General features: G+C 45.1%; 3 protein-coding genes across 7 annotated transcripts; 1 reads left to right on the top strand and 2 right to left on the bottom strand.

The window, feature by feature from the left end:
• Positions 1-900: 900 nt before the first annotated feature.
• LOC111596146 (neural Wiskott-Aldrich syndrome protein) lies at positions 901-8,103 on the bottom strand. Of its 3 annotated transcripts, none has more exons than XM_023310233.2 (7): positions 8,051-8,103; positions 6,953-7,123; positions 2,717-2,944; positions 1,975-2,655; positions 1,724-1,903; positions 1,466-1,663; positions 901-1,405 (listed from the first exon to the last, which is right to left on the bottom strand). In XM_023310233.2, the coding sequence occupies exons 2-7, from the start codon at positions 7,097-7,099 to the stop codon at positions 1,151-1,153; spliced, it is 1,689 nt and encodes a 562-aa protein (XP_023166001.1). In that variant the 5' UTR covers positions 7,100-7,123; positions 8,051-8,103; the 3' UTR covers positions 901-1,150. The 3 variants fall into 3 exon arrangements, with proteins under 3 accessions (XP_023166001.1, XP_023166000.1, XP_023165999.1); XM_023310232.2 differs by lacking the exon at positions 8,051-8,103 and adding an exon at positions 7,979-8,010; XM_023310231.2 differs by lacking the exon at positions 8,051-8,103 and adding an exon at positions 7,792-7,972.
• A 603-nt stretch (positions 8,104-8,706) lies between these two features.
• LOC111595918 lies at positions 8,707-20,706 on the bottom strand. Of its 2 annotated transcripts, none has more exons than XM_030224715.1 (4): positions 20,636-20,706; positions 13,072-17,084; positions 12,838-12,976; positions 8,707-12,772 (listed from the first exon to the last, which is right to left on the bottom strand). In XM_030224715.1, the coding sequence occupies exons 2-4, from the start codon at positions 17,016-17,018 to the stop codon at positions 9,248-9,250; spliced, it is 7,611 nt and encodes a 2,536-aa protein (XP_030080575.1). In that variant the 5' UTR covers positions 17,019-17,084; positions 20,636-20,706; the 3' UTR covers positions 8,707-9,247. The 2 variants fall into 2 exon arrangements, with proteins under 2 accessions (XP_030080575.1, XP_023165637.2); XM_023309869.2 differs by lacking the exon at positions 20,636-20,706 and adding an exon at positions 20,488-20,565.
• A 46-nt stretch (positions 20,707-20,752) lies between these two features.
• Positions 20,753-22,378, top strand: LOC111595895 (COP9 signalosome complex subunit 6). 2 transcript variants are annotated; one of them, XM_023309836.2, is made up of 3 exons: positions 20,753-20,828; positions 20,987-21,605; positions 21,666-22,378. In XM_023309836.2, exons 2-3 carry the CDS (start codon positions 21,228-21,230, stop codon positions 22,308-22,310), a joined length of 1,023 nt encoding a protein of 340 aa, XP_023165604.1. In that variant the 5' UTR covers positions 20,753-20,828; positions 20,987-21,227; the 3' UTR covers positions 22,311-22,378. The 2 variants fall into 2 exon arrangements, with proteins under 2 accessions (XP_023165604.1, XP_023165603.1); XM_023309835.2 differs by lacking the exon at positions 20,753-20,828 and having other exon boundaries at positions 20,962-21,605.
• Positions 22,379-22,540: the final 162 nt, after the last annotated feature.

Below are 22,540 nucleotides of genomic sequence, written 5' to 3'. Positions count from 1 at the left end.
ATATATGTGAAATGTTTAAAGAAATGACTACATTTATATGCATTTAATGCACTTTAACTAAAAGCATTAATACTTGGAATCAGTTTAGTTGGTAGATTGAAATTCCCTTAGTTTTGGGTTAGGCAAAGAAGATAATCAAAACTGGGGGTTAGTTTCTTTCAAAGAATTTTAGGAAGCATTATGGTCTGGTTATATAGGGCATATTTCAATTATACACCATTAGTATATTTGTATTACTTATTTAAACAATTTAGCTAATTATTAATATTAATTGTTAAATTTTGAGCGAATAATATTATTATATTATTAATTGATTTGCAATTTCGATTAGTCAGTTAGGGCTCGCAATTGCGAAGTTCATACGATTTTCAATTATAATTTGATATTAATTAGTTTGTTTTTAAATTTGTTAAAACATACACATATATTCACATTAACACTCACATTATTATCGCTGATATAGAAAAAACCTCAGTCCTCATATTTTTTCTAGGTTCATGCTTCGGTAAAGTTATTCCCATATAAATCTAATTGGGCCTCGATTATATTAATTTGTTAATTTAGACAAATTTTCACAAAATATATATCTTAGGTCTTATTTACAGACTTTTCCAAGTTGTTTTTTTTTTTTTGTTTTCTGACAGGGGCGTAGTTTTTTATAGTTTCTTCATTTTTGGCACATCTCTGAACAAGTTAAGCATATACAGATATACATATATTTTAGACTTATTGCTGTGGATACATATTCATATGTATGTACATAAATATTGTTGTTTTATTTAAACGTTTAAGTAATCCCTTTTATTTTTGTTTTTGATTATGAATTCGTTTTCTTTTGAGCAATTGAAGGTAAAGATATGCATATGTGAATTTGAAAAGAACGTTAAAAATGCTTTCATATGCAATCATCATTATTTTCGTATTTTTTCTCTCTTCGTTTAAAACTTGTGTTAATAAATTTGCGTTTTTTTGTTGTTTTACAGTTTTAAAAAAAAATTAAATTAAGGAGGTATGAAAAATTCACTAAACAGTATTTACAGCGATTTATCTGGCGATAAATCAAAATGCCAAATCACAAATTAAATTATTGCTTATATTTGGAATAAATTGTTTGCCATCAACCGTTCCTTATGGCCACGTTGTTGTCAATCTAGTCGGACCAATCGTTATCTGAGGAGGTATTATCCTCCTCATCGTCTGAATGCATGACGGTGCCACGTGCCGCAAGTGCACGACGCAAGGCATCGGCCAGGGCATCGGTGCCACCAGCGCTGCCATCACTAATCCGTTGTTCTGCTATCTTACGTTCAGTCACCGGCTTCAAGGTGTAACCCTCACGTATTTGACCCAATAGATCGTTGCGTGGATCGCTAGTGTTGGCGCTCGGTGCGGCCGGCTTCACTGTCTGCAATGCCAAAAGATGGATATTTAGACTGATTTCTTAATAAGTCCGAAATGCACTCACCTTAAGCGCTGTGCCCTTGCGTATGGCATCCATAAGCGCACTGCGCGTGTCTGGTTCAGGCGCGGGTGGCGCCACTTTGCCGGCCTGTGCCGATGTCTGCGTAGACGCAATGATTGGCATTTCCGGTGGAGCCATGGGTGGTGGTGGCGGAGGCGGCGGCGGCGCAGCCGCAGGAGGTGCTGGTGGTGGTGGTGGCGGCTAAGAAAATAGCAATACATTTAGTTACGAGAATAGAATTAATTGAGTAGCTTAACATACTGCTGCTGCGGGTGGGCAGACCATTGCTGGTGGTGGCGGCGGTGGAGCCGTTGTAATGGGTGGCGGTCTGCTGGGTGGCGGCGGAGCACGTGCAGCGCCCGGTGCCGTCGTTGGTAACGGCGGTGGCGGCTGTCGCGCCGGTGGTGGCGGCGGCGCTGATCTTTGGTTCCCATTTTGTGACTGCAAGAAAGTAAAATAAAAAGAATTTAGTCTGAATTTAAATAAAACTTAAAGCAGAGATTGCAACATACATGATGTGGATGATGACGACTGGGCACCGGTGGCGGTTCCGTGGGCGTTGGTTCCGTAGGCGATTCAGTCTCCTCCTGTTTGACCGAGGCCAGCACGTTATTGCTCTGAATAAAGTCGTAGATGAATGCACGCGTGTCTCGATCGTTTAGTTCGGACTCGGAGACGCCCGCCTTGGCAAAGAACTTAACCAACATCTCGTCGCTTTCATTGCCTGTCAGATCGAAGCCCTTGTTCGCATCCCAACCGACGTGGCTGATGTGCACAAAGTTCGTCGGCTGACTAATATCCGCTTTGGTCACTCGGCGTTTCTTATCCTTGCCCGCTGACCCGCTCAGTCCAAAGTTGCTTGACAAGAAGTTTTTCGTTGGCGCCTGCGCTGGTGCCGGCGCCGGGGTCAGTGTCACCGAGCTGATCTTATTGTTGCGCAGCTGCACGGCCCCGCTGTCCACTGTCGACGTCGTCGTCGTCGTCGACTGCATCGTATTTCTACTCTGCATAGAAGGCGGACGCGCTGGCTCTCGGTTGACAGGTGGCATTGGTGCATGTGGCGCCTGCTGTGGCTTTTGCCTATTCCGCTTCTCCAAACGTTTCCGATTCCGCGTCTCAATCGTGGTGTCTATGGTACGAAAGAACGAATCGCACTCATCCTCCGAGATAAAATTTAGGCCCACATTGCCATCCTACAAGCAAGTGCAAGCATACGTTTATTGGAATCTATGTCTGGTTATGTGGATCACTTACGCTGCCCTCAAAGGTGAGAAGAAACGGACGCGATTTAACAACCTGCATGCCATCGTATATCTCATGCTCCCAAATCAGTTCATTTTTGATCAGGCAGTAGGCGCGCAAGAAATAGGAGCGTATGGCGCTATCCTTGACGAAGCAAACGACGCCCGTATGCTTTTTCTTCCAGTGCGAGTGAGCATTGCCTTCCGTCTTGTAGATCTGCACAACGGCAGTGTTCAAAGTCTGCAAAGATGTGGCAATTGATTAGCATATGTTTGATTACCAAATGCATGTATTAGGGCAGTCCTCAAATCCCAGAGAAAAAAGCACAATTGGCCAATCTTGTGGCGGCCACACCTTTAGTCTACGTCTCATTTGAATGCAGCGGTCAAAGACTGCGAACCGTCGCGTTCGAGTTGAGAAACTCATCTGACTTTCGGTTTCGCGCTCTGCCGCTTGCTTTGTCACAGACCTGGTCTTTGGCCATACGCTGCTCATTTGAATACCGATTAGCCACATTCACTACAAAATCAACATTCATATTAGCATATCAGTCAAGCTGGCTAACTGCCTGCAACTGCAACAGCTCGGACTCTTGGGGATGCCCAGCACGTAGGCCTACAAATTGATAGCCGCCACGGACTCCACTGGTGAGACACTCTGTGCCCAGCTAGTTTCGTGCGGACTTGCACAATGCGCACTGCGTTATTCTCTGTCTGTGCGCAACGGAAATGATATTTGTGGTGATTTAAGACAGCGCTTTTCTTCATAATTTCCTTTTTTATTGGCCTCGCAGGAAATGGTGGCGATAAAGACCACAAAACTGCCACATTTAACAATTCTTGCCAAAAGTAAAGACAAAATAAATGCCTTTGCCTTATGATCATTAAATCAAAATCCAACAAAACTTTCAACAATTTCTAAACTGCAAACAATGGATCATATGTAGTATGCTGATGAGGAGTCAGTGGGAAGAGAGCATGTTAAAAAAGAGCTAGGGACAAAGGTGATTTCTATTTAATTATTTGCTTATGCCATTTTCGCTCAGATAAATAAAAGATCGGACTTTACAGAAGTTTCTTGATTTCAGCTATAAACAATGTGGTTATTAATGTTAAGCTTGACGAATAAATCTCGGCAGAGAAAATCTATTAAAATACAGATCTGTTATTGTGCTGTTAAGAACAGTGACACTGCTAATTAGAAATTCGGACCATCCTAACAGTGAGACAACAGAACTCTGTTATGTTAATTTGTATTAAGGCAGCGAAGCGATGTGAATTTAACATTTTATACTTTTTTGCTTAATGATTATTTATAATTATAATGCATTAGACTTTAACAACAATACTCCGATGATTATTTCCGAACGACTTATACACAAGTATTTTCTTCGTTTCCATTTTGTAACACTTTTATATGCGTTTGAATCTATTAGTCTTTGGCAGATAAGAACCCACATTGAAACCTTAGCGTTTTAACTTTCGAGCGACTACTGTATTATAGTTAACAGCTGTGTGATAAAGCTGTGGCGTCCTGCATTCTTTTAAATGGAATGCAATGTGGTCGGTAATCTATATATAGCTATGATACCCTATAAATATTTAGTAATATTGCCAGTTCAATTGAATTCTCAGACTCCGACTTAAACAATAGATAATTGTTATATAATCGCAAATTGGTTTGAGTTTTGTCGGCCTTGGCCACAACACTTGACATTTGGCCAAAAATGTTTTGGCCATGACCGAGCCATGTTTGGATAAAATTGATGGCACCTGTGCCATGCCTGGGTCACACGAATCTTGGGGCTGTGTGTTATGTATGGCAAGAGTGCATCTGAATGTGATATAATATGTGTTACATTAGTAGATAATGCGACAGCTAAACAACGGCTATCTTTCCCTTTTCCGCTCTCTTTTTTTGTCTCTTTCTGTGACCTCTTAAGATGAAAAGAGATGTAGACGTTGAAGTGTTGCCCACGCGGCGCCAAGTGCGAAATTGTGAACATATTTGTTTTTTTATTGATGTTTAAGCGCAACTGTAAATGTGTGTGTGTGTGGACATAAGTAGCATTGTAAAAAGATGTCTTGCCTTCTATGTGCATACTAAATGAGACAAGCTTTGCTGTTGTTGTTGCTGTCAAAAGCATAAAAATCGATGGCAACAATAACAAAAATAACTGGCCGTCACAGCGCAGCTTAGCTAAGTCTCTGCGCGGGTATGTGTACATGTGTGTGTGTGTGACAGATGGAAAGAAAGAGATGGATAGAGTGTGGAGGGCAAGGGAGCGATGGAGCGCATTAAAAGCCCAGCTAAATAGCAACGACAACAACAACGACAACGAGAGCAGCAGCGTCTGCAAAACGGCAAGAGCAACAACGAAAACAGACAAAAGGCAAAACAGCAATTAGAAAGTCCAGTTGCCAGTTGCCACAGTTGGCCAATGTACAGTAAAATGCGTGAAATAAGTTTATACAAAATAAATGCAAACAAATGAGTGACAAATGGGCTGCATCAACAACAACAACAACATCATGCTGTGAGGTAATTCTGCTAGGCCTAAGCGTTATCAGACTTCCAACATTGCAGTCGACGTCGCTGCCCGTCGTTGTAGGTGCAGCTGTGTCATTAACCACAATAGCCTTTGCGGGTCGGTCAATGGGGGCGTGTTCTGTAACTAATATTACATTGAATTATTTCTGTACCACCGGAGATGGATACAATTTACAGGGTATGCTTAATAAGGCCAGCTTAAAAATAGTCCAAAATTTAATTTACATTTCTGATCTATATCAAGAATTATGGCGAACTAATTCAATACGATAGCAGCTCAATAAATAAATGCATGTTTATCGAATCGACAGAAGATATCGATATATAAGTTTGTGTTAACAATGCTCTTTATTTTTATTACAGGGTATCAGGTTTCTCTGCCACTTCGTCCGTGCTACTAGTTTTAACATGTTGTTTGTTGTTGTTTCCAGCGAAAAGCAAAAGTTCAAAAACATTTTAAATGTTTGTCAATGGAAAGTCGAAAATTAGCAAAGCGTGAATTACAATTAAAAACAGACACAACAACTTTTACATATCGTGTAAGCATTTTAATTAAATACATATCTAGATATGGATCGCATCATATTTAGAGTAAGTGTTCGTAGTTTTTGTTGCCATGTTTTCAAGCGTTCCTTAAGGCCTCAACGTTTCTTATCTTCACTTTTTTTGGCATTGGCTATGGAATCTGATAAGATAAGTCTGCCCACTATTTGTTCTATATTGTATTTATCAATTGCAAATGCTTATCAGCCCGTTCAATACCTTAAGAATGTCTGCTTGTGTGTGTGAGCTCGACGTTCCTTAACGGATTTGGGTGCAAAAAAAATAAATAAAGCTTTGTCAATATGTCGAAAATTACGAATGGCCGATTCATTATTGACTTAAAAAGCCCAAGCAATCGCTGATAACCGTTTTTAAAGGTCTACAATAAATTGTATGAATATACTGTATAAACGTATGCAAAACATTTGAAATACAATGAAAACCAAATGGCAAACGCTGACCATTTATCTAATGTTACCAAGGTTCCGTTGCGCCGCATTTAATTGGCACAGCATTTGCACATTTGATTATTTGGGTGTTACTTGAGCTGCTGCTGCTGCTGCCACCCGCAGGAAATGCTTAATCAAGCTGCATATGAAATAACATACAGTGAAGGCTCAATATAGCTGACAACATCTACATTTAAGCTAGCAAATTTATTGGAATGGAATATTCAAATATATGAAATCATATATTATTTATATATAAAATATTGATAATTTAAAAATTCATTCGGTGTTCCTACCGCAGCTATCTATAAACTCATGTAGTTCCATGTTTTACCATACATCGAATATCATTGCTTATTATGTATTTTATGACAACATTTCAAAACTATTTGTTTGATTACATCACGATATAAGAAACCAACACATTGTTAAAAAAATATGTGTTAAATTATTTCTCATAAATATTGAAAAAGCTTTACATTTACACTAATGGAAATAAAACATTTACAGTTTATCATAGCGATGGCACAGTGTAGTTACATATGTATGCGTAAGTGTGACGCACTGTAATGCAGAAGAGGTGACGATCGATCGGCCAGGCTCGTCGAGTTTTAAGCATTAATCACATCGAATTAATCAGCCTGACGTCCCACATTTAACTATGAACTATATAGGTTTAATTGCGTATACTTGGAATTTGACTCACCTGACACTTTCTACCCAACAGCCTGAACACTGCATCGTTCTCCTCCGGGGTCAGTTGACTGCTGGACGCATTGTTTTTGGGTCGGGACAGCCCGGCTGCCTGTTGACCCTGCGACTCCTGTGACCTCATGCTGCTCGTACTAATCATTTAGGCGGCGGCGCAACGGCTGTGCTGTATATATCGTATATTATGAATACATTTATTAAAAAAACAACAACTCTATAACTCGCACAGTAACGGTAAAACGAGACAAGCGTATTAATTGAATAAGCACAAAACACACACAGTGAAGCTCAAATAAAACAAATCACAGTTATGGCGAATATGTGTTCAACTGGATTTATTGCTAACTTTTTTTTGTTTTCTTCAATATTTGAATAAAAGAAGCAGCAACAGCGGCAGCAGCGAGCTCAGAGACTGGAGACTATTGTAATGTCTGGGCGCTGGCAGAGGCAGAGGCAGAGGCATGGGCAGAGGCAGAGGCAGTGGCAGAGCCAGCGACAGTTAACGCCAATGTTGAGTCACAGTTGGCCAGCTGTGTACAAAACGTGGGCAAAAGCGCTGTCTCTCTCGCTGACTACAATATTAGCTAAATGCGCTCTGGCTGTTATCTTTGGCAATACCACAGTCACTGATTAGGCTACGCATGTATCTATACTTGTGTGTGCATATATGTAAGTGTGTGTTGGCAGTTATTTAACAAATACAAAAATGGGTTCACTTTAGGCGTGCAATAAAACGCGACGCTGCGCTGTCAACTGAAGATGTCAATGACAATATCGATGACAACAACAACAGCAGCAGCAGCACCACCACAGACAACACAACAACAACAACACCTGTCTGCTCCAGGTGGGGTAGCAATGTAAATAGACGCTGGAAAATCTAGCAGACAGCAGCACTAGCACTGTGTACACTCGTGTCTCAAGGTCTTTTAGCTCTGTGGCTGCATATTGCGCACATCAACAATCATTGATTTTTTATTTTTATTTTTTGCACATATTTTTGTTTGTCACTTTTGCTCACTCGTTGCTGTTGCTGCTTTTCGTTGCCTTTGCTTGGCTTGTTTTTTTATTTTAATATAAAATCTTAAAATACCAGCACAGTGTGACCGCAGAATGAAAACAGCAAATTGCAGAAATTAGAGTTGCCTGAGTTGTTATGTATGCGTGTAATCGCTATCGATAACCAGATAGAAGAGTCCCAGGCCGTGAATAAGAGAATCGATAGTCGTGCCGCCGTGCAACCGTTAATTTAAGTCACATATTTGAATTTTATCTGCTAACTTTGATTTGTTCTATTCATTTACAAATGCACTTTTATTTATAGCAATCAACTCGCCTTGTATTACAGGATATCGATATGGCAATGAGAATGTAAATAACACATCGGTCAACGTTGTTCCATCGGCAGACATCCATTGATAATAGGAGAAAAGCTAAGTACTGAGAGAGACCTGAGAGCAGAGAACTAGAAATCTGGGCTACGCCCCAATCCTAGATATCAAGTTAACTATATTTTAACAAAAGTAATATAAAAAATAATATATAAATATCATTAACATAAAAATGGTCTTTCCTAAGTTTTGTCGAAAAGCATTTCGTTTTTATTAATATATATATACGTTTAATAAGAATTGTAAATGGGCTTAAATCAAAGCTAACTACAGATCGCCAAGTTTAAACCGAATGCGAATACTCTTATATCCAAGTAAAGACTTTTAAAATTATGTTAAAAAAATAAAAGCAGTGACTATCAATGTGTTAAATTAATCATTCTCAAAATAATATTTGGTTTGCAGAAAGGAAGCCGACGGCTAAATACACTAACTAAGTGTATATCAAATTGTTTCGTTTTATCTTTGATTATAATTTTAAGAGCGTTTTGATTAGCAAGTCGCAACATACATATAGACCTCATATAACAGCTACGAATTAGCTTGGTTACAACTTTGAATATCGTATGATATATATCTTTAGCAGGTAGTTATATAGAGTATATGGTTGTACACACTTGAAAAGGCCCGAGATAATATCTAGATAATTATTATTATGCAATACATTTGGCTACATACGAACTTGGAGCCGATTTCCATGCGCTCGTCGTTTGACTGTGAATTGGATTAGGTTGTTTCTAGACTTAACAAATCTAGCGTAGGATATATAGCTATAAATATATATATATATATATACTCTATAGGTATGCAAGATATATATAGTTCTATATATAATAAACATTCTTTGATTCTGTTTCCATATGAAAATGCAAGACGGGATTGGCTTTGTGCGTTCGTTTCTATTTGCGCACTCCTCCAATGGGCAGCCGGGATCGGGCAGCTGCTGCGGATGCGGATGCTGATGCAGTTCCTCCCGATGCTTGACCGTTCGCCGCTGCACTTGGCGGCGTATTGTCGAATGTGGAGCTGCGCAAGAGCTTGGGACCTGACGCATTGCCGTTTAACGTATTGGAAGATTTCGTTTGCTGCGTCTTCAGATTAGATATTTGTTTGGTCTTTGTCGTCTTGGTTTTGGCATCATCCACGCGCTTCCAGATATTGGCAATACGACTCTGTGCCTGGTTGATCTTGACGGCCGCTGCCGATGCCGCAGCAACGGCTGCACTGCCACCATTCAAACTCGAATTGCTACGCGAGGGCGGAGTCGTGCTTGATATTCGGGTCGCTTGGGCGGCTACGCGGGAGGCAGCCGCTGCCTTGGCGCTGGCCAGACGTATATTGGTATTGGCACGTTGTTGCGGTTTCTGCTGTGGCGGCAGCATACGAGGCGCTGCTTTGGCTAAAATGCGTTTGGGTGACGCTGTCTTTGCTGCGAACGTCGCTGGTGCTGTTGTTGGCCGCTTTGTGGGCAGCTTGGAGGTGCGTTGCGTGGGACTCACTGGCTCCACAACGGGCACTTGCGCATTGATATTAGTGGGCTCATCCTTGACAAAGGTGCCCTGGCGCTCCAGACGCGTGGTAGTCGGTGGCGGCGTTGCCCTCTTCTTAGCCGGCAGCCGCGTGCTGGTCAAAGCGTTCCGCTTAGCTATGGTTGGCGACAGCGTCTTGGTCTTGCTCTTGGCGGCAGCAGCAGCAGCGGCAGCGGCTGCACTGCTATTGCGTTGACTCTGCATGCTGTACGGCGAGATGTAGGCAGGCTTCTTGCGTCCCCGCACCACCTTGACAGCAGCGGCAGGCTCCAGAGCAGGCGGCTGCGGCGGCGGAGTTGTTCTCTTCAGCGTTAGCTGCTTGGCCACTGGCGGCGACTGGCCACGGCCATGACACGATTCTGTTTCTGAATTTTGGTCGCCCTCGCAGCTGGGCGGATCATCTGCCAAAGTGGGCGTCTCCGGCGCCTCGCTGGGCAGGCCAATATCAATATCTGTGATGTAGGTGAACTGCTGCATCATGGCGCGCATGGAGGACAGCTGATCGCTGGGGCAATCATCCTGCAGCAACTGCAGCGGGCACTCGATGACCTGCGTCTTGTAACGCTCGGCACTGCCGCGTCGCCTTCCACTGAGTCGCGGCGATGGTGTTGCTGGTGGCACTTCGGGCGGCACAGACTCTACAATCTCGATCTGCAGCGTTTCATTGGGCTCGACAATGTCCATAGCGTTGCCGGTGATGGTGTAGGTCTTGTAACGATCCTTGGCCAGGCGACGCTTTTGTTTGGGCGTGAGAGTGCGACGATTCGGCGAAGGCGTCGAGCCCTGCTTGGGCGTCGACTCCGCGGAGCTGAAGTCCTCGTTCATCGTGGCATCTTCTTCGTCATCATCAAAGTCACAGCAGCTCTGGAGGACAGTCAGTGTGAGCGTCTGATCGTCACCAGCAGCTGTCTCGTAGTTGGACACTGATATGGTGGTCGCCAGGCTGCACTCCTGTTCAGCGTCCGCCACCTCCGACTGGATGCTGTCCACGCTGATCATGGAATCGAGCAGCTCATCCATTAGCGATGGCGGCTTAATGTTGTCCAGCAGATTGCAGCTGGAGTTGACGCTCTCGGCGCTGCCCGCCAGCTGGCCAAGCGCACGTCTGGCCACCAGACCGGCTGGAAAGGCCTTGCGCGCAAATCTGGGCGACTTCGTGGGCAGGGCCAGCCGCAACGAGCTTGGCTGCGTATTGCAGGCAGAGTTCAGCGATTCCATGCCAGAGGGCGGACGCACATTGTCCAGATCCAGGCTGCCATTGATACTAAATGTCAGCTGAGTACTGTCATCGTTGTGTTCGTTATCGTCAGGATCACACGCCTGCAGCTGCTGCAGATTGTCGGCTAGAGCACGTGCCTCGAACGCAATCATTGTGGAGTTGGTCATCATGGAGGCGCTGGTGCCATTGAACAGCAGCAGCCGTTGCTGCTGCTCGCAGCTGCGCACTGCGGCGCTCTGCACCTGCCCGCCCAGCTGAAAGTTTAGCCCGGAGGACATGCTGTGCTCTTGTGCCGGCTCTTCGATGAGCGTATCGCTTAGAGTGTGACTATCCAGGGAGCTGGGCTGCTGGAAGTTGGCATCGCCGTTGGCCAAGCCCAACGAGCACAGCAAATGCGTCTCATTGGTGGGCGTAATCTCGGCAAAATCATGCAAATCCTGTGCCTGCGTGGCATCCGCATCCATATCATCCATATCAGCATCATCCAGACTAAGCGAAGCCAGCACAGGTGCCGTTTGGCTAATGCTCGGAAAGGATACATCATTGGGACAGGTGTGCTCGTTCCATGTGTTGTTGTTGCCATGACTGTGACTGTGACTGTGACTGTGACTGTGACTGTGACTCTGACTGTGACTCTGACTGTGACTGTGACTATTGTTGTGTGTGTGATTGCCCGTGCGCAATTGCTCCGCGGATGTCACAAACTCCAATGTGAGCCGCTCCACAGACTTCAGCATCAGATCGGGATCCTTATGCTTGTCTGCTGCTCGTGGCCTGTTGGCATCCGGAATCTCATCCAGCCGCACTGTGGTGTCCAGTATCAACGACTGATTCGACTCGTCGCTGGAACGATCCGCTTCGGTATCTATTAACAATTTAGACCCAGTAACGATCCCGTGATCGATCGTGTTCGCGGTCTCTGGACTTGGAGCTGGACTTTTTGCTACGTCTGTGTCGGTGTCGATGCCGTGCCTGGGTGACTGCTTGCTCTGCTGGCTGATTTGGTGGCTGTTGTGCTGTGTTGATAGTGCGTGCGATTTCTGCTCTACGTCTGGAGCTGCTGCTGTGCTGTGGACACTTGCTGATGTAGTAGCCGCCATTGGGTGACACGGTTCCAATGCAGCTGCAGACGTAGCTTGCGCGTTTTTTGGCACGGCATTGATTTTCTTCGATATGCCTGTATTGATGCACTCCAGCAGCAATTTCTCATCCTTGCGCTCACGCTCTCGCTCCCGCTGATGCTGGTGATGATGGTGATGGTGATGACGCTGCCGCTTCGACTGCACTGGCAATTGCACGGGCAGCGAATCAAACTGCTTCAGATTTGGATTTGAGTGTGCCGTTGAGCTGCTTAGCTGCAGTTGCTGCTGCTGGTGCTGTAGCTGCTGCGATCTGCTGGGCTCCTTGGACTTGTACATGCCATTCAGAATACACAGCTCGAATAGCGACTTCGATTGATTGTCGTTTGAATCGCTGGAGTCCACCGAGCTGTAGGATTCCTGCTGCACCGTCTTGCGCGCACTCATTGCCGAGTTCAAGGAGCACGCCGAGGTGGCCGCATTGATGGCTATGGGCTGGGACGAGGAGCACAGCGAGCTGGAGCGTTTGCTGCTCGTCGCGCTCGTGCCGCTGAAGCCAAGATTCGATTTGGGCCTATTGCAGCCGGCGGCAATAGCCTGCTTGAACGCAACGAAAATTAGAATTAGTTAATATACATAATACGTGATCCCGTTGCGCTCACCTGACTCAGCAAATTGGTATCATCCTCGGAGTCAATGGACAACGAGCTCAACGAATCATCCTGCCACTGCGGCGGTCGACCGACCTGCTCCTGGGTTGACGCTTGACTCTCTGACTTCACCTCAGACGCGTCGGCAATGCTGTAAACGATATTCGTCTTCACTTCTATTTCTTGATCATGGACATCAGATCTCTGATCCGGCTAACGAGACATTAGTGTTTCAACCATGCTTACCCAGTTGTTTCCTGCAGCTGCACAGCTGGTCCGACCAGACTTGAGCCCACGGTCAGATTGGACAAGCCGGAGACGACAGAGAAGTTGCAGGGACTGTCCTCCACCAGATATTTGCTCATCTCATCGCTGACGGGCAAATAGGTGGACAGCATGTTGCCGCCTCGGCGCAGCATTGCAATGGGATCCTCATGGAGAGGCGCCACGGGCATTGGACTGGGCTTCTGCATGCCGTCCCGAATGCACTGCTGTAGCATGGCAGCGGCACCAGCTACGCCGCCGCAATCGGATGCGTTGGAGGAGACATCGTCGGAGAGATTGAGGGAGCAGCGTTGCGGCTGTGTTTCGGCTGTCGAATTCATGGATATGGCTGAGAGATTGGTATTGCTGCCCACCTTGGAGAGCAGTGCGGGCGTGTCCTCGGTGCAGTAGCTGCGTGTCGTCTCTTCGACGGAGGCGGCTGCAGCTGCCGTCGTTGCAGTTCCAGTTCCACTAGCAGATGCCGCCGTGCCCGCAGGTCGTTGCATGCCCATGTTGATGCAGCTGGCTAGCAGCAGCTCATCCTCCTTGTCGACATCATTGTCCTCGCCTATGGGCTTATCATCATCAACGATGCTCAGATTGCTCAGGCTGGTGGCGCCGGAGAACTGTGCGGGCGTATGCTCCACATTGAATTTGCTCAGGTCATCCTCGAAGACGCTGCGTAATGGTCGCTGGCGGCTACCGCTGCCGGGAGTTAGGGCGACAGTGGCGCCTGCCACGCTGCTGCGCCTCGGCGATTGCGGCATGCTTTGCGTGGGCGAGTCGGGCAGCTCGGAGGGCGAGATGACGCCGCTGGCCAGACGACTAAAATCACTGACCACCGAGCTCTTGTCGTCACAATTAGCCACATCCACATCCAGGGAGTCCATGGAGCTGCGCCGAGAGAACATTAGCGGCGTCTCCAGCGCCGAATTGGGCTTAGCCGGCGTTGGCTCCTCCTGCGGCTGCAGCTCTGGCTGCTCCGTTTGCTGCTGCTCCTCTGACTTGGCTGGTTTGCTGTCTGCTTTTGGGACAGATTTTCCAGGCTCATCCAGACTGCTGAGCGAATCGTAGCGACTAAAGTAGCCAGGCGTGCCTTCTTCGCAGTAATTGATGGGCTTCTCGGGCGTATAGGAGCCGGAGGCCAGAGCCGAGGACAGCTTCGAGGATTGCTGCTTTATGGGTGCTTGAGGTTGCGCCAATGCACTCTCATCCACGCCGCTGGGCTTAATGGTCGCCTCGGCGGGCAGCGATGATTCTGCATCGGCCTCCGCTTTGGCCGCCTGCCGCAAATCCGTGACAGATGCCGCATTCGATATGACATACGGCGTGTCCTCGGTCTGATAGCACTTGACACTGTCGTCCAGCATGAGCAGTATCTCCTGACCCTCGCCCGTTGCTTTGGCGCTCGGTGCACAGCCCGCGGCGGACTTCATGTCCGACTCCAATTGATTTTCCGCATAGCGCAGACTGAAATCCGTGGGCTGATCCAAATCCGTTTCCTGATATGTTGTTGCTTTGCTGCTGCTAGTGGCCGCTCCTTCGCTATATTTGGCCGAATAGTCAATGGGCTGCTCCTCGGTGGCCTCCACATCGTGCTCCAGCTCTAGCTCAAAGTTACCCTGCCGCTGGGCCGCATCTGAGCGCATCAGATGCTCATAGGCCGTGTCCGACTTGGCCGAATAGACAGAGTCACGGCTCTCGCTCTTGGTCAGCAGGGCGGAGCGCGACAGACGTGTGGGAGCTGGATGGCGACGCGCCTTATGGGAGATGACGCTGGTGCCGATGCTATTGTTATTGCTATTGCTGTTGCTATTGCTGATGCTGTTGTTGCTCTCCAAGTTGTCACAGGTCTCGGCATGACGTTCGCCCAGCTCCTGCTGCAGCGCCTTTTGTTTGCGCGCCTTCAGCGTGGGCAGCTGCTTGAGCCCCATGGAGCGGGCAATCGGATCCAATTGATCCTGATTCTGTACAGCGGGCCGAAAATTCAATAGATTCTTCAGCGCCGATGAACTGCCCTCCGAGATCATGGCATGCTTGGAGTGTATCAACGAGCGCAGCATCGGCACCGCGCCATTATCCCATAAGAACTTCTGATCCTCCGGACAGCGTGCCGACAGATTCCACAGTATGCCGCACGAGTTGCTCACAACAGTCAGACTCTCTGATTTGAGCTGCTGCAGCAGGATGGCCAAGCAATTGTGCTGGCGCAAGATCTGACGATACGGCTCGCAGACGGCTATATGGCTGGAGACATTGCGCAGAATGCCGCCAGCATTCTCGATAATCTTGAGTGTCTTGCTGGGCCCCTCGTAGCTGAGCATGCCCACCAGAAAGGCGAGTGCGCCCTCAACGGCACAAAACTCGGCCTTGTTGGTGCTGCAGTGCGCCGAGAGGTTCCACAATGCCGAGAGTATTGCCTTCAGCGTATTCTCGCTCTTGTTGCGCATGGCCGCTTTGGCCAGTGCCGTCACAGTTCCAATCTCGTTGAGCACCGCCTTCATATTGCTGTCGGCTCGCCAGGAGAGGTTGCGCAGCACGCTGGCCGTCACCTGAAGCAGATCGTCGGGTCCACTGGTGTCCAACTGGGCGACCAGCGCCTCCATGAACTGCTTCTGGCCACAGAGCAGCGCCTTGTTGTTCTCATCGCCAAACGTGAGATTGGTGAGCGCCATCAGCGCATAACGCCGCAGCGAGTTGCAGCACTGATCCTCTGGCTTGGGTCCGTGCACAGCATGATCCAAGTGCACCAGATTGGGTATCACCTGCAGTGCACCCAGCTCGCACATGGCATGTCGATGCTCCTCATCGAAGCTGACCTTCATCAGGGATGATATGGCCGCCAGTGGATGGCGGTCGGAGTCATCGGCTATGGCCTCGCCGCCGCTCTGCAGCAGCGTCTTCAGGAAGCTGCAATAGTCCACGATCTGATCGAGCAGGCGCAACACCTTGGCCTCCCGCCTGCCCGCCTTCTCGTCCGGGTGACTGTGCACCACATTGTGCAGCGCGAGACTGGCGCACTTGCGCACCTCCTGCTCATTATCCGGTGCATGCATCATCTGCACCAGCAGTGGCATGCAGCCGGAGCGACGCAATGTGGCACAGCTCTGACTATTTGCGGACAATTCGAGAAACTTTTTCGACATCTCCAGCGGATCATTGGAGCCCAGCATCGAGAGCAGCGAGTAAACACACTCGACCTTGGCGCCCAGCGTGGCGTCCACATCGCTTGTGCTCGTCCAGGCGGTACCTTTGGGCAGGCGTGGCAGGGGCGGCGGCGCCGCATCGGCATCCAGAAAGCGGGAGAGCGTATAGGACGGCTCCTTGCTGCGCGAAGTGCGACTGCCGCCGACACCTGTGCCCACTGCCCCAGCTGGTGAGCCCAGGCGCTGGGCTGGCAGCAGCTCCTTTTGCTGCTGTTGCTGCGCCGACTGCCGTTCGAAATTGCGATCCAGACTGCGATGCTCGCGCATCTCCTGCGCCAGCATATAGTCGGGCGGTATAGGATTCTCATCCAGGAAGTGTTTGGCTGGCTTCTTGGCGCCCGCCGCGCCACTACTTTGCGTGTAGTGCAGCGTATTATCGTCCTGGGTGAACTCCTTCTTGGTATAGCCACTGGCGGCCAGCTCATAATCGCTAATCTCACCATCCCGTTCGAATTTCTTGTCCATTTTCAGCTGCTCCCCAGCGGCGATTCTATAGCCATAGTTCTCCTCATAATCTGGCGGCGCTGCAGCATCATAGTCCAAGAAATGTGGCTTACGCTCGGGCACAGCATCGACATCTACATCCACATCCACATCGACATCAGCATCCGGATCGACATCAACATCAGCGTCGTCCAAGCAAACGCCAGCCATGCTCAACACGATGCTGTCCTGGCCACCGGCATTCTCCTCCAGCTCTGATGTGAGCGTTGGCTGCAACATGATCACAGCCCCCAACTGGATCTGGTTTGAATTTCAAAGCCAAATGCCAGAGTCAATGTCCATGCCCTGCAATTACGAATGAGAGGCGTTGGTTATAAATTTCAAGATGAGTTGGCTGATCAGCTGGGCGTCGAGGCGTCGCTCTTCTATTTATAGCTGCAAGCACAGATATATGAATATATCTATATATATATGTATATGTATACACCTATATATATAGTTTGCCCACCACCAGTTGGCCAAGTTGGGCCCTTGAGCGAGACGCTAGCAGCTGCAGCAATTGAGACTCCAGAATATCAGGTGTAAGCTCAAGTGTGCGGTCTATAACAGGTAATAAACGACTCAACCACGAGCTGCCATAGACAGCGACTACGAAATACCCTTGAATACTTTTTTAGGCAAATTTTTTTCTAGTCTGGCTAGGTTTAGAACTCCCTTTCACTCTCTCAATCTCTTCCTCTATGACGTTCTTACACTTTTTCTCTCTCTCTCTATCACTATTTCTCTCTCTTTCTCTCTCCCTCCCTCTCCATCATCACTTCTCTATTTCTCTATCTCTCTGTGTCTATCTCACACTTTCTCTCAATAAGGCCTACCTTAACAATGTAACCCACCTAACAATGTAACCCATTAGAATTTTTGAAAATCACATAGAAAGGCAGTGCAGTTACCTGACCATATGCGATATCCAAATGAATGTTTGATTTAACATACCCTTAATAGGTGCTACCCAGTAATAATATATAAGCTAATACAATCATTATGATCATGATTGTGATCGTAATTAACTGGAGCTGCATCTATTTTTTTTTAGAAAGTTAGCGGATCGGCAACGTCTTTGCGGAATTTCCAGTGCATGAAAAAGATACAGATGCGTTTTCAGCTGCTTAATTTCATTGTTGTTATTGTTGTTGTTGTTGCTGTTGTATTTTTCATTCGAGCTGCCGTTGAATTATGCGCTTTGCAATTGACGACTGCATCTCTGCTGGCAGCGGCGCATGCGCCGTATAATTGGATATATGCGTATGCACACATATGCATATGTACATACATATGTTAAATGGGTGCATGTGTGTGACATGGTTACGTTTTATATTCTCATAGATGGAGCTTCTAGGCTTGTGAACTGTGGCACCCTAAACATAGATCATATATGTACTTCAGGCTCCAATTGGCAAATTCATCAAAAACTAATTTGAAAATAGAATGTATTCTTCCAATTGGACAATAACGGAAATACATGGCAATACAGTAATCGTTCGCAATATGCAATTTACAAATGTATGTCAGTGGCTAACCATAGAGCACTTTTTTTTAACAAATAAATTTATTAATTTAATTTAAAATATAATTGTTTACTTTTCTATTCATTTTACTTGCTGAAAATTGTCTACAAAATTGAAAAAAGCTTTCTAGCGGGTAATTACAGTAAAGGCATTCTAATTCTAATAAGCACTGCGAAACACTGTCCAATCGTATAAATATGGTATGTCTGTATGTATGCAAGCCAATAAATAATGAGTGATTCGCTTACTAAATCCAAGTGCGACCCTCTTTGAAATATAATACGTAACTATACAAATTCGGAGCAGTCCGATAAGAAACACTTTCTGATAAATGGAGCACATTCTTTTTTGTATGTAATGTATGCATGAGTGTGTGTGTGGGCAAATACGTAAGTACATAGCCGGCATTTTAACATGTCGAATGAATCAACAGTTCATCAATTAGTCAAAGCCTATGCATGCATACATACATGCATACATACATACATATGTATGTATGTATGTAGATTTGTACTTATTGTTGGCAAGTATCACAAGGAATTCGTATGCGTCACTTGTCTAGTCGGGCGCCGCTTCTCCCGCTGTCTTGAGTGTCATTAACCGACCAGCCAGCTATACATATGTAAGTACATACACACATACACACATACTTACAGCTACGAAGACCACAAAAGGAAGCGACGTTTTGACTTGGCACACATTTTGCATACCGAAAATCCAAACAGCAGAACTATCGCCAAAGCAGTATGCGATTGAAGATTGAGAAATGAGATGGGCAGACAACAGACATTAAAAAGAGATATGATGGAAGTATGCGCAAAAATACCAAGCACAAAATTATGGCAAGCAAGGCGCACATTGAATACTCTCTCTCTCTCTCTCTTTGTCTTGTACTTATTATGCAAAAAAAGTTAAGAAAATTTAATATGCATAGGACAGATATTGCTAATAAAATATATTAATTTATTTATTTAAATAAAATATTAAAAGATATATATCGAGATGGCAAAATACGTAGATCATTTCTTAAAGGATTTTACTTGTAGATTTTTGTTGACTACTAACAGAGAAATGGTCAAGAAACTTAGTTTTCTTTTGTAAAGAAAGTTGTTCTTTATTTTTATAAACTTGTATAGAAATTACACCATATGTATTTATTTATAAGGGCAAAATGTCACATGTTTAAAGACAATGCTTAACTACATTTCGTGTCATAATAAAGTACGCGCCCGTTCCCATAAATATGAATGTCGGCATATACACATACACACATACATACATATGCATATAAAAGTATAAGCGCATGGCAGTATGTATGTATGCATACGTGTGTGTGTGTTATTTTAATGAGCGTCTTTCGCTTCTGTAGTTGTTGCTGTTGTTTTCATTTAGTTTTTGTCTTGTCCAGTTTTTCTTTTTGCAAGCAGATATCATTATTATGTAAATGGAAGCTAAGTAAAAGGGAAACTAAATACTTTAACTATGCAAGTAGTTGGTTTAACTATTTTGCGACTGTCGCTCTTTCGACCAAAAACAATTAAGCAAAAAATAAAAACAAAAGTAACCAAAGCGAAACCCCTACAGCATGCATAATAAATAAATACATATGAATACGCATACAAATGCAAACTGTTACAATGCAGACGCAGTGATTAATTATGGTAAACAAGAGTGGGAAAAAATGACCGAATAGAAATGAAAACTTATCAATTAGCTGCGCTACATTCACTTTGCAACACTAACAGCAACGATAACAAAAGGGGCAAAGCAGAAACAACAACAACAACGACACGCGCACAGCCTATGCAGTTGATAAAGGAGCCTGCAGCTCGAAAAGACAATACAGATGCACAAAGCACACACCCACACACGGCGCAGCCGCTTGCACACTCACACGCTTTTGCTCACGCACACACACTCACACGTATACGCGCGCCAATTGGATTTTATTGATTTTTCCTGTAAAAGGAATATGCACGGAAACGAAAATCGCCAAAATAAAATTTAAAAACTTGACAATTATTTAATTGGTCTTAGTTAATAAACTTGCCATAAGAGCGTAGGCTATAGCCATATAGTCTTTTTTTTTTTTGATTATTTTCATTGGGTTTGTCACATACATACAAAAAATAAAGAAGATTTTATTGAGTCTCCCACACAGCGACAATTTAGTTAGTGCATACCTTGACCAAAAGTTCTTAATGGCTCGTAATAGCTGCTGATTTGATATTAGACACCTCTCATGCTTTATCTCAAATTTTTGCTTTGAGTGATTGCATTTATTAATAATTCTTACACATTTCGCGATAAAACAAATAATAGCGGACGTACTTTTTATTTTGGATTTACTACAAACGTCCGTGCGCAGCGGTTTTTCGTGGCACGGCCAATTCTTATTGGTGATATACTAGTGATGGACTTTACACACCGATAATAAGTTAACATTTTATCCAACTGTTATTAACATATTAAAGTCTAGACGAAAAATACCAAATGTTGGCTCGTATTTTAAATTTAACAGCCGGTAAGAATTCCAAGTTTTTATTCCAAAATATTGATTGACCTAAAGAATATATATGCTGTATCGTCGCCGACTATATTGAATTCAAAATTCAAGATCCGGAAAACGCCTTTTTATTAATTTTAAGTTATTAGCTAATAAAATATATATTATAATTTTAGCAAAGTAAATTCATACAAAATTGTACACAACGCCGCTTAAACTAGACCAGAACTGTCGAAATCGATACAATATTATCGCAAAGAAACAAAGAAGCCAATCGAAATCAATGCATTGTTATCGCAATTCAGTAATCGGTGGAGGCCAGTCGCAATAGCAAACATCAAACAAAAAAATTATATTAAAATTGCAAATCATTTGTATATTGATTTCCTGTGCTCGTAAATATCACACAGTGACACAATGGAACAAATGGAAGTCGATGTCGATGTAACGCCAAAGCCGAGCACCTCATCTTCGGCAGCTGCATCTTCAGCAGCTGGCGATGCCGCCGGCAACAAACATCCGCAAATAAAAGGCAATATTATGGCTGCGACGGGTACAATTGCGTCGGTAACAATTTCATTGCATCCATTGGTCATAATGAATATATCAGAGCATTGGACACGCTTCCGGGCACAGCACGGCGAGTCGCGTCAGGTGTATGGCGCACTGATAGGCAAACAGAAGGGTCGCAATATCGAGGTAATGAATTCGTTTGAGCTCAAAACCGATGAAATTGCGGAGGAAACAATCATCAACAAAGACTATTACAACAAAAAGGAGCAACAATACAAGCAGGTAAGTTAAATTAACATAATCCATATAACTGCTGAATTATATAAACGTATTCGTTTGAAGGTGTTCAGCGATCTGGATTTCATTGGCTGGTATACAACGGGCGACAGTCCGACTGCTAGTGACATAAAGATTCAAAAACAAATAGCTGAAATTAACGAATGCCCCATCATGCTTCAGTTGAATCCGTTGCCACGCAGTGTCGACCAGTTGCCAGTCAAATTATTCGAATCACTTATCGATCTGGTTGATGGCGAGGCCACTATGCTGTTTGTTCCGCTAACCTATACGCTAGCCACCGAGGAGGCAGAGCGGATTGGAGTGGATCATGTGGCACGCATGACAACAAATGAATCGGGCGAGAAGAGCGTGGTCGCCGAGCATTTGGTGGCCCAAGACAGCGCTATCAAAATGTTAAATACACGCATCAAAATCGTCTTGCAATACATCAAAGATGTCGAAGCGGGCAAACTAAAAGCGAATCAGGAAATATTGAGAGAAGCTTATGCCCTATGCCATCGTCTGCCCATCATGCAGGTGCCAGCCTTCCAAGAGGAGCTATACACGCAATGCAACGACGTCGGCCTTATCAGCTACTTGGGCACGCTGACCAAGGGCTGCAACGATATGCATCAGTTCGTTAACAAATTCAATATGCTTTACGATCGCCAGGGCTCATCGCGGCGTATGCGAGGACTCTATCCCTAAGCGGACATCTGGGGATATTTATTTTATACATATATTCTGAATTGCTGCCCATTAAATGTGAAAAACAACAAGAGTGCACCAAATGTATGTAATGTATAGAAGTGGAGTGCTGACATGATATACATGAGTATATACACGATCCTCATTCATTTACAGATCCGCTTAGTTGTATATATGTATAGCTTTCCCAGCTTGTTTCTTAAGCCAGTTTTAAAACTATTTCAAAATAA

This window comes from Drosophila hydei, unplaced genomic scaffold (assembly GCF_003285905.1).
Source record: "Drosophila hydei strain 15085-1641.00,03,60 unplaced genomic scaffold, DhydRS2 tig00008119-arrow-pilon, whole genome shotgun sequence".
NCBI classification, from domain to species: Eukaryota; Metazoa; Arthropoda; class Insecta; order Diptera; family Drosophilidae; genus Drosophila; species Drosophila hydei.
The sequence above is the reverse complement of the archived record's forward strand: the minus strand, read 5'-3'. Positions and strand labels throughout refer to the sequence as shown.